The 11,380-nt window shown below is 39.0% G+C and overlaps 1 protein-coding gene across 1 annotated transcript; it reads right to left on the bottom strand.

Moving 5' to 3' along the window:
- Positions 1-9,454: 9,454 nt before the first annotated feature.
- Positions 9,455-10,693, bottom strand: LOC103938001 (probable carboxylesterase 12). The gene has a single exon (XM_009347995.3). It carries the CDS (start codon positions 10,528-10,530, stop codon positions 9,592-9,594), a length of 939 nt encoding a protein of 312 aa, XP_009346270.2. The 5' UTR covers positions 10,531-10,693; the 3' UTR covers positions 9,455-9,591.
- Positions 10,694-11,380: the final 687 nt, after the last annotated feature.

Genomic DNA, 11,380 nt, shown 5'->3' with positions numbered 1-11,380 from the left:
CTTGTTAACTTGTAGTTGTGTTAATCTGAGCCACCTCAAGTGCTAGTTTTGCATCTATGCTCGGCTTATGCAAGTACCTAATTCGAATAAAGCATTTGAGTTAATGGTTTAAGGTAGAGCCTAAGCCTGCTTGTGTGTCTGCTTTGGCGTTTTCTGATTGTGGAACCTAAATGAGTGTGTACACCTAGAATGTCGCGAGTTGCTCTCGTACCTTTTCGAGTATCAGGCCATCCTTGGATACTTTGTGGTGTACTCCCCCGAAGTTTAGTTAGTAATCAACTAGGAATCAAAATAGATTGCAAGCTTCTTCACCGCTAAGTCTTTTGCCAATCGGGGACCTACTAGTAGGGTTTCATACTCTGAGTCGTTGTTTGGTACTTTGAAGCTTAGAGTGATTGCCTACTTAAGCATGGAACCGTCTAGGGTAGTGAGAACTAGACATGCTCCTAATCCTTGGTAGTTGGATGATCATTCGATGTGTAAGTGATAGAAATCTCTTTCAGGTGAGGCTAGTATGGCTACGGCATGCTCCGCTACCTCCAAGGCATTTATGGGCTGAGTTGTTGCATTATTTAGGCTTAGGGTGAATTCTACTATGAAGTCTGCCAATGCCTGGGCCTTTATCGTCATGCGGCGTTGGTATACAAAGCTGTATTGACCAAGTTTCAACTTCCACTTCATCGCTCGCTCAGAAACATCTGGACCATGCAAAACTGATCGTAAGAGGTATAGGTGATGATGATCGAATGTCTTTGAAAGTAAGGTTTGAGCTTTCAAGCTGCAGTAACTAGTGCTGAAATTAGATTTTCAATCTTCGGGCAATTAGGCCCCTAGCGCTTCTCGTATGAGGGAAGAGCTCACTACTACCTCTGATACTGCAAGATAAATGTATAGGTGCTACTTCTAGTTTAAATAGTAGAGAAGGTGATGTTAGATATTTCTTTAGGTCCTGAAATGTTTTCCCGCACTCGTCGTCCCATTAGTTTCTGTACAGTTTCTTGATTGCCTTGAAAAAAGGCTTGCATCGGTTGGTGGGTCGCAAGAGGAAATCATTGAGTGCAGCTACTCATCCAGTCAGACTTTGGATCTCCTTCAGATTTATGGGAGACTTCATGTCCATGATTAATCTGATTTGCCTTGAATGAGCTTTAGTTCCTCGTTGGGTTACAAGGTACTCTAAGACCTGACCTGAGGAGACTCCAAATGTGCATTTGGTTAGGTTGAGCTTAATTTTGTACTCTTTGAGGATGTTGAAAGTCTCTACAAAAATGCCGATGTGGTCTAACTGCTGCTTGCTTTTCGCCATGATGTCATCAATGTAGACCACCATAGTCACTCTGATCTGCTTCTTGAACATCATGCTTACGAGTCGTTGGTATGTAGCTCCTATGTTTTTAAGGCCAAATGGCATAACCTTGTACGAGTATATTTTTCGCTAGATCACGGATGTGATTTTTTCCTTATTAAGCTCATACATGGCAATCAGATTGTAGCCTGAGTATGTAGAATAGGATTTTCTGATACTCGATTGAGGTCACGGTTCCAATCTTCACTAGCCAAGGTCAACCCAAAATCTCGTTGTAGGGAAATGAGGCGTTGGCAATCATGAAGGTCTGTGATGAGACAATTGGAAAATTGGTTACATTAAGCGTGATCGTGCCAATGGTAGTTGAGGTGAGTTCGTCTGGTAAAGACCTCTGCTTTGCGTCTAATTGTACTTTCCAGGCCTATTTTCTGGATAACTAATAATTGTAGAATGCTGATTACACTGCCGTTATCCACTGTAATCCTATCAACAATGGCGTGGGCTAGTTGAACAAATATCATCAGGGAATTGTCGTGGGGAACACCTACTCCTTCAGCATTCTTCTTGACGAAGTTAACAATTAGTCCAGGTATAACATCTACGGCTTAATCCTAGAAAACTGATCTCACTTGCTGGATCTTCCTCTTCTTGGAACTGTTGGTCGCATCCAGATGCTTAAACTCGACAAAGATGTCGTTGATTTGGATTGTCTTGGTTGGGGGTTGGGAATCGGCTTCGTGTCTCGCCTTGGCCACAACTGGCTTGTCAATATACTGCTTGCATTTGCCTTCCTACACGACCTTTTCAAGATATCTTATCCATACACTACAGTCATTAGTTACGTACACTCGACCTTTGTGAAATGCACAATACTTCATCTAGTCCAGCTTGGAAGTATCTCCCTTCATGGGTTATGGCATCTTGAACCATGACTTATCTTTGAGGTCACGAATGATCAAGTTGATCGGGACTGAAAACTTGGTGTACAGCTTGGGCACTGAGCCTCCTTTCACTTGGGATTGATCTCTATGTCTGCTTTCTGGCTTTTTTATTCATTGAGCTGCGTGTTGCTCGCCTTCTTTTGAGCTAGCTCCGGGTCTTTGCGCGGCTACTCATATGGCTTCTAGGAGCTCTTGGCTTCATCCTAGAGCAAGTGTTTTTCTGCCAAAGCATAAGAATCTGCCAAGGTAAAGTTCTCGCCCATGATTAGCTCTTCGAAGAAGGGCTAATCAATTGGGAGCCCTTTCCTAAAGGATGAGCATACAATTCTATCATCCCATCAGATGATCTTCACCTTCTCCACTTGAATCATTTGACGTACATGCAGAGTGGCTTATTCAAGTCCTTCTTAATGTTAAAGAGGTGGTTATACTTCTTTTTGATCAAGCAATAGGATGAATATTCCTTGGTGAAAACTAAGAAAAGTTTTCTGAAGTTCCAAATTAAGCGTGGCGGTAACGTCATGGCAAAGATTTTGCACATGAGAGCGTCTTTGTTGTCATAAAGAGTCATGGCACTACGATAGTATATCAACTGTTGTCCGAATCTTCATCTCCCTTAAAGAAGGTGAAATGTGGCAGGTAAAACTTCCTCAGTGGCTCTATCTGCTCAATCTCATATCTGAACGGTGACCTACTCATGTTAGCCACGTCTCTCCAAATGGCATTATCGATGGTTTCAATACGCTAGAATTCACACAGCTACTCTTTTACAAGCCTTTATACTTCTTTCTAAATTTGCCTCTGATGCGTGAATTATATGCACACAAATTAAACCCTCTTTTTGTCAATTGTAGTGAAGTGTATAAGTAGGGATCGTTCTGGACCGGGGATTAGGAGGGATTGTTAATCACTTGGATTTGACTTAAAAACGTAAAAACACAATATAAAACAATATTTAATGCTCAAAGAATGCAAAACTAAAAATAAGAAAGATTAAGACTAAAACTTAAACAAAATAAGGGGGGATTGGATTTGGACGAATTTACTAAAATAAATACTTAGACACAAAACAAATTGTGAATATGGATTTGACGGAAATGAATGGATGGGAAGCTAGCTAAGGGGTTCTTCTCCACATATGTTATACTTGCATACAAGATTGATTCTCAGTTGGTCTTTCGATAAATTATGATACTCAACACTCCGGATTAATTAGGTCCGCTTAAATTAACCGTCAAGTTTTCCTTAAATTAATGAATTGGATGGGTTTGCGCAACGCAATTCACAACATTCTCCAAAAGTCCTTTACGTGAATAGCACAATAAAGATACAATCAAAGATCATTAAGCATTATGAAAACTATAAGTGTTGACGAGGCATTCGTTACTATGATGAGCATGAAACTCGTGCCAAGAATATGTTTAACACGATTGTTTATAAGCAACCTCCACTACTTGTGAATATAAGTTCATAACGATTAGGTGAAATTCACTTATATTCTAGCGTCATATTTATGCATGAAAATTAAGCGCGCATTCTTAATAAACATTCATAAATAAGCTATCAATCAAACGGTTAAACAAATTGAATCCACAACTTATGAAATTCCAACGAAAGTTAATCAATTCATATTGCAAATATAAACATAGTTTCGAATCACCCCCTACCTAAAGGGGGTTTAGTTCCTCATAACCTTGAAATCAAAGAAACACCTAAACATTCCAACAACTCAAAGCTTGAATTGTATGAACGTTTAAGCACTCTTCTCTTCCATACATACAACACAAAGAGAATTAAAATGAAACTTTGAAATCAAAGAAACACCTAAACATTCCAACAACTCAAAACTTGAATTGTATGAACGTTTAGGCACTCTTCTCTTCCTCGTTGTTGTAGCACAAGGTTTAAGGGATGTTGTTGGTGTATTGAATGGATTGGGGAATTTATGGAAATGGAAGAAATGGAGGAGAAATGGAAGGGAAAGCTTGCGGCCAAAGGGAGAGGAATGGATGATTTTGAAGAGTGTTGTGTTGTGAGTGAAAATGAGGAATGCCTTGAATGATGAGAATGCAAGGTATTTATAGGAGTAGTGGAGGGAACATATGGCTGCAATGCATGTGATAAAAGACTAGGAAAGTGGGTGGAAAGCTGAAATTTTCACAAGGGGGCCAAAGGGATCCCACGGCAAAGGAAAGAATTTGATGCATGTGGGCTGATTTGTTTGTTGAAGAATCATGTGTTTGGGAAGCTTTCTTGCTCATTTTCTGGATGCAATGATGAAAAATTTAATAAATAATGCATGTAGGTGGCTAAAATGATGAAGAATGAGTGGTGGAAATGCAAGGGAAAGCTAGAAATACATGTGAAGATGTTGGAATTTCACAAGGTGAAGTGCACGGCAATGATGCTTGTTTGTTGGTGAAAATGTGTTGGTTGCATGTTTGTGGATGAATGGGGTGTAAAGGTGGCTGCAAGGTTGAATGAATAATGAATGCATGTGTTGATGAAATTACATTTGGAAAGCTGAAATGTGGAGGGGATGCACGGCATGGATGTTTTGGTGTGTGAATGGTTATTGTTTTGCATGTGAAGTGTGTTGTGAATGTATGTGGGTTAAATGATTAAAGGGGGTGGAAGATGGATGAATGATGGATGAATGGAATGAAATGTGTATGCACGGTTTTGGTATGGAGAAAGGGGTGAATGTGCATGTGGGAGATGGAATGGAATGTATGTGAATTATGTTGGGAAAGCTATGAATGTGCATGGCACAAAGGTGTGGATGATTTATGAATGCATGTGGGTGAATGATTTGTGGTGCAATGATGAAGAGTGAATAAAGAATGCATGTAGGGTTAGCTAGGAAAGTGGGAATGTGGTTGAATGATTAGAGGGACATGCATGTGGTTTGTTTGATTGCTTGGTGAGATGATGCATGCTTGTAGTTTAGGGTGTTGAATATGGATTTGCATGGCATTTGAATTGATTGTGGGCTTTTGGAATTGGAAGGAAATGCATGGCAAAGGGCTTGGTTTAAGAGAGAATGGGCTAGGCCCTTTGTTTTATGTCCAAAATGAATACAAGGCCTTCAAATTCGTCCAACATTTTGGCTCCAATCATATGCCATCCATTCCAAGCCCAATTTTGCTCCAAAATGCTCCAAAATGCATCTTTTTTCTTCCTTAAGCCCTTAGAACCTGAAAACACACAAAAGAAGCATAAAGGACTAAAATAACTAGAGAAACATAACGTAAATGCACGAGAACAAGCCGTTTAAGTCGCATGAATATGCTCCTATCAGCCTCTAGTAGGGCAAAGGAGACTCATGTTGCCTCCGATGTTGACGTGCTGGTCTATGTTGCTTTTCTGCTTATCCTGTTTGTCTATGTCGTGATATCGGTGCACGTGGTTCATTTCTGGCTAGTGAGCGAGTTGCTCACGGTCGAGCTTGGCGGGGGGTTGCCAGTGGAACTTGAGCTGGACAACTCTCGTGCTCTTATTGATCTGTCTTTCCAGCTGCCTACTTTAGTGCCTCATAAAAGGATCTCCTTGTGGGCCTAACCTCGTGCAGACGCTTCACCTAGAATGTCCAGAGTGCTCGTCGAAGTGTGAACCTAACCTTGAATGAACATTGACTCATGAACCGATTCAAGAATGAATGCTTCTTTGCACATTGAGGCAGGAGAAGATATTTTCTCGAGGGCCAAACCCAAGCACACGGTCCATGGCGAGCTAAGTGGTTGCTTGTTGGGATGTCGCTGGGACGAGTCACGATCATCTACCCTTGTCTTGCTTCAGGACACCTTGTATCGGGCGCGCTGTTACTCGATGCGCTCAAGGAGCTGATTCACCAAGGTGGTCTAAAAACCAAATGCGAGAGTTCTTAGAGTATTTGAATTAGTTCTTAACGAAAACACCAATTTGTCAATGCAAACTTGCACCTTTTCTAGTTTTGACCAAAATGCACCTACAAAACAATCAACAGCTATGATCAAAGACCTAAGCCTCAAACGCCCACGAGGTTTAGAAGGGGGTGGTTAGGCCAATAGATCTCTGATGCCTAAGTTAGTTTCTCTCAAAAGAGTAAGTGTTTAGGGCTGACATCCAATTGGCCAAGGTTTATGAAAAAATATTCTCAAGATATTAAATAGAAAATAATGTCTTGAGATAGTGGTGTAAATATCTCTAATTGATTTAAATGGGTTACTTGCTTGAATGAAGTCGGTCTTAAATTTGGAATGTATTAAAGATAGGATTTGGGTAATTAATCATTATTTTTAATGTTTTGACTTTTCCTTGCCAATGGCAAGTGTGCTGTGGGCAATCGTATTCAGTTGCATGGACCTTCAAGGGTGTTGAGCAGCACGTGGGAGTATTTAAGTAATATGCCCATTTAATGAGGGCAATCTTATCTTTCTTCAACAAAAGTCCATGTGTCGCCTCTAGACTTTTTGGGGTTATTTTAGGCTCCACTGATAGCTCTATACGTTTTTCTATTTAGGGTTTGCATATACTTGTATGTATATTAACCTACCTAAATTTTTGGTTTCGATGGTTTACAAAGTTACAACTTTTGCCCCTACATTATTTTCTTTGACAATTATTATATCACATTAAATACATATCATTTTAGTCATTTAACATATTCACAATAATTTTATATAAAAGTTTACCAAACACTTACGATTTTTTTTTTGGTTAAAAACACATTTACAAAAAAAAAAAAAAAAAAAAAAAAGGTTTACAAAATACTCACAACTTTATTTTATAGTTATTTATTCTTACAGTACAACAGAAACAATTTTTTTGTCTTTTAAAAAAAAAAAAAAAGCAATACCAAACTAGTCCTAAATGAATTAATTGTGTGTATACGCAAGGGGAATACAACGAGGGGAATGGGAATTGCACACAATCCAACCGATTCAAGTGTTTACCAACACTTGGGGGAATGAAAAGCATATGTGGGACCCACTTAAAATGGGAATTAGGTTACTGATTTTTCCGGAATTGGATTACCGAACAATGGGTAGTAATTCAACTCCGGGAGAAAGCCTTAATCCAGAATAAACTTTTCTACCCTAAACTACCCTTCTTTCCTTCTACCTCTATCTCTACTTCTCTCTGTCAAAGAAAGATTATACAGATTTCATGGCTTGTGGGATTGTGCAAGTTTCATGACCAAAATTGAAAGGGAAGAAGATAGGAGATTTTGGATTTCAGTTTTGATCTTACGTTGGTTGGCAATGACCAAAATCAATTCGATTCGTCCACCGACTCGATCTCATTGCAAACCGAATTAAACATTTACAAAATCAAGAATAGGTGGAGAGAGATGAATTTGTAGGAGGGAGAAAGAGAGAGCGCAAAGGGAGCCGGTTGGTGGTGACATGGGAGGTGGCTAGTGGTTATAGGAAAGGCGGTGGCTATCGGTTAAAGGGTGGGGAAGAGGGATTGAGTCACGATAGAAAATGAAAATATGGGAAAGATAGAGATGGGGTAGTAGAGGTCTCAACAAAATATTAGAAAATCAAAATATGAAAGTTTACTTAAAAAAAAAAAAAAAAAAAAAAAAAAAAAAGTATTCTTTGTACTAAAAAAATAATAATTAAAAGTAATTAGCATATAAAATAGATTAGTTAAAATAGGGGTATTTTAGTAATTATATTAGTTTTTATTCCGATTCAATGTTAGTTTAATAGATCAATGTCATTTCTATTCCGATTACAGACAGTTTCAATAAACAACTTCAACAGAAATCTGATTTTGATTCCATCTCATTCTAATTCCTCTTCAATTCAATTTATCCTCAATTCAATTCCCCTCAAACTGATTATAGATTAGTAAATGAGCTATAAAATTTACAACACACCTAACGAAAAAAGGTCCACTGATTTAGGCCCAGTAGAGGAAAAGAAGCCCAATTGCCATCACCATCACTTTTTCTTGATTTCAAGTCCCTCTGCCCTAAATTACTTAGCATATCCTCAAGCCTAGCTTCCATAAAATGGCCATTTTATGTCACCTTGAAATCTAACTTATTTTGCAGGATAAAAAGGCTTTTTAGCCAAAATAGCCTCTGAGATTTGCATAACACATCACTTTGATCTCTAAGATTGAAAATCAATAGAAATGGTCCTTGAGATTATCCACCATCTATTATTTTGGTACTTCCGTTAAAAACTCCGTTAAGTGTCCCACAGCTCTTAGCCGAAAGTTTGGGCAATTTTAAAAGCTTCGTAACTCAATCGTTTCTTAACCTAATTCAACCCATAATATATCAAAATGAAGATAGGAAAGTGTAGAATAATATTATACCTATTTGGAAGCCCAATGGTTACCGGAGATGGCCAGAAAATAGCCTGAAAGGTAACTGGTCTGCGGGAAAACTGGAAAACTCGCAGGAAACTGGGTAGACTTTAAACGTTCATAACTTCTTCAATGCTCAACGAAATTGAGTCATTCAAAAACAAACATCATAGTTATCGATAGGAAGAAGAGAATGGTGCCTTTTTCGATGGCAAAATAGACATAGTTTGGCCGGAAAACGGCTCTAAAGTGGCTATCTTGGTCTCGAGTTAGCCACTTTCGAGCCGTTTTTCCGTCAACCTACGGCGATTAGCCATCTAGAAAGGCACCATCCTATTCGTCTTTGAATCACTCAATTTCGTTGAGTATTGAAGAAGTTATGAACATTTAAAGTTTACCTAGTTTCTGGCGAGTTTTCTGGATTTCCCGCGGACCAGTCACCTTTCAGGCTATTTTCCGGCCATCTTCGGCAATCATTGGGCTTCCAAATGGGTATAATCTTGTTCTACATTTTGCTATCTTCATTTTGATATATGATAGGCCGAATTTGGTTAAGAAACGATTGAGTTACGAAGCTTTGAAAATTGCCCAAACTTCCGGCCAAGAGCTCCGGGACACTTAACAGAGTTTTTAATGGAAGAACCAAAATAATGGATGGTGGACAATCTCAGGGACCATTTCTATTGATTTTCAATCTCAGGGACCAAAATGATGTGTTATACAAATCTTAGAGACCATTTTAACTAAAAAGCCGGATAAAAATGTACATTTTTATTGTTCAAAAAAGTACATATGTAATATCAGAAAGTTTTAACCAAGAAACATACACAAAAAATAGGAAGTTCGTAGTAGTGTACAAGGCATAAAACAAATGAATAAAATATATAGCTGGTGAAACTAAAAAAAAAAGGGTAAACCACTCATAGGCAGCTGTTATTTATAATTCTAAAAATGTCATGAAGACACTCGTTTTAAGTGCTAAAAGTAAAATGAGAAAAATGTGTATTAATGTTTTCGGAGTACCAATAAAATTTCTTTCTAATTCAAGAAAGAAGAAATCTTTTTCTTCATGGCCACAGCATTCTCACAAGTGGGATTGAACAGATGGAAGACATGCTCCTCCCCCTTTGATTCTATCACCTCCACAGCCGCACAGCACCCACACTTTCTCAGTGTCTCACCATAATGCCATGCCCTATCTTTCAACACATCTTTCTCAGCAGCAAAAATCAACACTTTCTCACAACCCAACTCCGCCAGTTTCGGATCCTTACACGGGTTTATAAGCGGGTCATCGGATCCACTAGTCGAAGGGTGCACAAAACGCCACATACTAGCCATAAACTCTCTTGTAGCTTCTGGGGTAGTTAACTCTCCCCCAACTGGTTCTGTCCCCCAAAAGTATGGATGTATCAATACAAGCCCAAAAAGCTTAACACCATCCAACCCCTCGGACCCTAATTTCGAAGCCAGGTTGTATGCTATATTAGCCCCAGCGCTGTCGCCAGCGAAGAACACGCGATGACAATCTGCGTAGCGATTTAGCCAATCTTCAAAGCCGTTCCCATCAAAATGAGAAGCAACCCATTTAATAGCATCCCATGAATCATTGTAAGCAGCCGGAAGAGGGTGCTCTGGGGCAAGCCTATATTCAACAGAGACAGCAACAACATTGGCCTCGGATACCAAGGAGTTCAGGTAGTTGTGATATGTGGGAGAAAAGGCGCTTTCCACACAGAACCCCCCTCCATGGAAGTAAACGAGAAGAGGGAGCTTGTCGGTTGAGTTGGTGGCGGATTTGGGGAGGTAAAGCCTTGCGGATATGGGTGGTTCTTGTGAGATCACGACGTCTTTGGATTGGACACCGATTTGGGGCGTTGATGGAGGGACTGTGGATGTGCCTAAGAGTCTCTCGACTCGACCATCTTTGTATGTTTTGACGAATGGAGAGAGATCATGGGCTACTTCGTTTGTCATGTTTGGATTCAAGGAATAGGAGACAATCGGCAACCTTGGAGGTTACCCGAGCTCTTCTCACCGAGATGAAGGTACCTAATAATGGTAAGAAGCTGTCTATTGAATGGAACTAAGGGACTTGATTGCTTTTTATAGACCATATTACGGTCGTTGCCGATCGTGATGAAACTCATGCATACAGTTCTAGAAAATTCTAATAAATTTATAGAAAATGTAAGGAGACCACTTCTATTGTATGGATAGATAGTTACTGTAACGTCTCGTATCAATGGTATAAAAATATTATAAATTTATGTTCATGTGGAATTATATTATTAACATTGAATGTTACAATATGTAGGTGTACCTTATAAGTTGCTTTTTATCTAGACACAATCGAATACAACCGGATCTCATATACAATAAAAGTACCAAACTATATTAGAGTATATCCACAATGGTGTCATTTTTGTGCATCTAATAAGATTATTGTTCTAACTGACGTAGAGTTTACTTTTATTCGTATGGCCTAATTTTATAATAATATCGTATCTGCCCAAAGTCGCACTAACGTTGTTAGGACGCCAAAGAATTTTCAAAAGGCTGTGCGCCGACTGTCTAGGTTCATAATCATTTTTCAAAAACTGTGCGCCGACTGCCAAACAATTTTCCGACCCAATTTAGAGACAGTCAAAGCTTTAGCATGTGATCAAATTGACGAGTGCTGATTTTGATTTGAGTTAAACTAATGTGGCGTTTACTGATCAATATTATATTATTCATCGAGAACTAGTAAACTAGGGCATTATCAATTAATATTATTCCTAACTAGAATACTCACTCAAACAGTTATATCATATTTTTTTCGGAT

Source organism: the organism of the source record quoted next, unplaced genomic scaffold (assembly GCF_019419815.1).
Source record: "Pyrus x bretschneideri cultivar Hongxiangsu unplaced genomic scaffold, Pyrus_bretschneideri_v1 Contig10, whole genome shotgun sequence".
In the NCBI taxonomy this organism is placed as follows: domain Eukaryota; kingdom Viridiplantae; phylum Streptophyta; class Magnoliopsida; order Rosales; family Rosaceae; genus Pyrus; species Pyrus x bretschneideri.
This window is presented reverse-complemented; position numbering and strand designations above follow the sequence as displayed.

What these genes read in the sequence shown, in the direction of transcription:
- LOC103938001 (XM_009347995.3), bottom strand. Translation starts at nt 10,530, where the DNA reads ATGACAAACGAAGTAGCCCATGATCTCTCTCCATTCGTCAAAACATAC.